A 2,790-nucleotide genomic window follows, 5' to 3' on the forward strand; every position below is an offset into this window, starting at 1 on the left:
TAACAAGCAATCATAGTTCCATATAGTAAAACCTGGAATGTGCCTAATCTCAATCTGACCTGACCACCATCATCAGCAAGTAAATTCAGGAAATGGAGAGACTATGATTATTATGATGTACGCTATACTTTGAGCTGCGCTCTCCTATAGCTTGAGGTCAACAAGATCAATATTATGAACTGCATGAGAACATTATTTTTTCTCTTCTTACTGGTGAACATTGCTATTTGACCTTACTTGATTTCTACTGAAATATGTGTGCACATTGTAATTAATATTTTTTCATTCCTTACTATCCAGGTAAAAAAATGGGCGACTGGTCGATTTTAGGTCGTCTTTTAACAGAGGTCCAGAACCACTCAACAGTCATTGGTAAAATATGGCTGACGATGCTACTCATTTTCAGAATTCTCTTAGTAACGTTGGTGGGAGATGCAATGTATGGAGATGAACAGTCTAAATTCACCTGCAATACCCTTCAACCAGGTTGCAACAATGTATGCTATGATAGCTTTGCCCCTGTCTCACATCTTAGGTTCTGGATATTTCAAATTGTCCTGGTGTCCACGCCTTCCATCTTTTATATAATCTACATACTCCATAAAATTGCTAAAGATGAAAAAACTGAACTGGAAAAGGCATATATCATGGAACTTCTTCAAAACTTATCAATTGGGGAAAATTTCTTACCAAGTCCAGAAGCAAGAGAACACCTAGAAGATAAAGATATATCCAGAAAAGGAGACAGTTTTAGTACAAATTTTTCTAATGATGCCCTCCAATGTCCTATTCCAGTGTTTGACAAGATGCACATCATTTACATTGTTCATGTGGTCCTCAGGTCAGTTATGGAATTGGCATTCTTAGTTGGACAATGCTATCTTTATGGTTTTGAAGTTCCTCATCTTTTCCAGTGCCACACTTACCCCTGTCCAACCAAGACTGATTGCTTTGTCTCCAGGGCTACTGAGAAGACTGTCTTTCTTAACTTTATGTTTGGAGTTGGACTTGGGTGTTTTATACTGAACATTGCTGAGCTGCATTACTTGGGTTGGTTCTATGTGTTTCGGACCCTAACAGTTGCCTGTAACAGCTGTTGTGAATTTAAGAGCAAGAAGAAGAAAGGGCCCAGGGTGCTGCACCCAGAGCAAAATAATCTGCTTATCCATTTGAAAGACACCATACAAGAACGGTTTGTCCTAAAGACATCTTCAGGTCTATCTCCAGAGAGGATAGGTTTTCTACCTTCTCCACCAACGAGTACAATATCATTCACTAATGAAGATAATGATGATACTACCTCAAGACAAACTCCAGACATTAAGCACAGTAATAAAGCTAAAAAAGACAAGATCAAGAAGTCCTGGCTATGAGAAGTCAAACAGCAGTATACCGATAACTTCAGGGAGATGAATTCATAATGATCGGTGCCCTGTCTATCTACAGTGGGGGTCCAGATTCATCAACAGGGTGTACAACGTATTGATGAATTTTGTGTAGCCTGAAAATGATGCCAGGTTCGTAGTAAAAAACGTTAGCAAACGGGTTGTGCTCGTTGCAACATTGATAAGTGCTAACATTTTCAGACACGTTGGTATGTATCCACTAATGGGGCACAAGAGCTGCATAAATATGGCATTTCACTAGAATGTCATATTTTTTTTATGTATTTATGGTAGAAAGTAGGTGCAGATACATTAATAACTCTTCCTCAGTGTGTAGAGTTTGACTATTACATGCACGTGTGCGATCTGTACATTAAACTTTCTGTACAATAAAATGGGTATAAACCCTTATGTACAATTCTAATGGTGTCAATATTTTACAGTGTTCTGTACTGTCAGAGCTTTCCTAAAAGGGTGTTATGGGAACTGCAGCACACCCTCTTTCAAACTTGTCTCTTCCTTCCTTCTCGTGAAGGGGCCGGCCCATCACAAATCATAATCTTATGGCATTCCTAGTATCAGGCTACTTTCAAATCAGCGTCGTGCTGTCCGGTTTTGAGATCTGGCACAGGGTCTCAAAACTGAAGCACAAAAATTCTGTTTTTTCCCCATTCATTGTCAATGGGTACAAAACTGAACAAACTGGAACAGAGTGCACCAGAATGCATTCCGTCTGGTTTGTTGCGTTCCCAAGCCGGAGACAAAAATCACTGCCAGCAGCGATTTTGTGTGCAGCAAAGGAAACTAAAGGAGCCAGATCCAGCACCAAAAACCATGTAGGTCTATGGTGCTGGATCTGTTTTTTTGGGATCCAATTTCTTAATTTTCAATATAATACAACCAGATTCATTCTGAACGGATGCAGCCAGGTGTATCATTCAAACGGATGGGTTTTGCTGTGGTTTTGAGATCCCATGCAGGATGGAATGCCCATTAGCCTTAGATGGAATGCCCATTTAAGCCCTTGGTGCCACATGTTGTACATTTAGGGCACTGGAAGCCTTCTGTTAAGGACCAGTGCCATAAATGTTTGCCACGATGACAAGGGCAGAAAAGCTGTATCCACATCATCACCCATAGGAGGACTGCTGAGAGTGACATTCAGCCCCCGGCAGCAATGGTTGACACAGAAAATTACTCTAATCCCCTCCATTTAACCATTTAGATAGTTGACCAAGTGTTGAAGACAAAGGGACGTGACTAACTTGGTCATTCATTTCTGTAGGTTAAATATGGCAGCTGGGGGCCTGACATAGCTAGCATATTTAGCTGCTTCTGAAATAATAGGAGCCTATCACTTTTTTAACTAGCAGTCACTCCTGCATTGGAATACACAGGTATAAAA

The 2,790-nt window shown here is 40.3% G+C and overlaps 1 protein-coding gene across 1 annotated transcript; it reads left to right on the forward strand.

The window, feature by feature from the left end:
* The first annotated feature begins 308 nt into the window (after nt 1-308).
* Nucleotides 309-1,373, forward strand: LOC122932839 (gap junction delta-2 protein-like). Its single transcript, XM_044287478.1, has one exon. The coding sequence runs from the start codon at nt 309-311 to the stop codon at nt 1,371-1,373; it is 1,065 nt and encodes a 354-aa protein (XP_044143413.1).
* The last annotated feature ends 1,417 nt before the right edge of the window (nt 1,374-2,790 follow it).

This window comes from Bufo gargarizans, chromosome 3 (assembly GCF_014858855.1).
Source record: "Bufo gargarizans isolate SCDJY-AF-19 chromosome 3, ASM1485885v1, whole genome shotgun sequence".
In the NCBI taxonomy this organism is placed as follows: Eukaryota; Metazoa; Chordata; class Amphibia; order Anura; family Bufonidae; genus Bufo; species Bufo gargarizans.

Excerpts from the sequence above, each read along its gene's own strand:
- LOC122932839 (XM_044287478.1), top strand. The coding sequence starts at position 309 with ATGGGCGACTGGTCGATTTTAGGTCGTCTTTTAACAGAGGTCCAGAAC.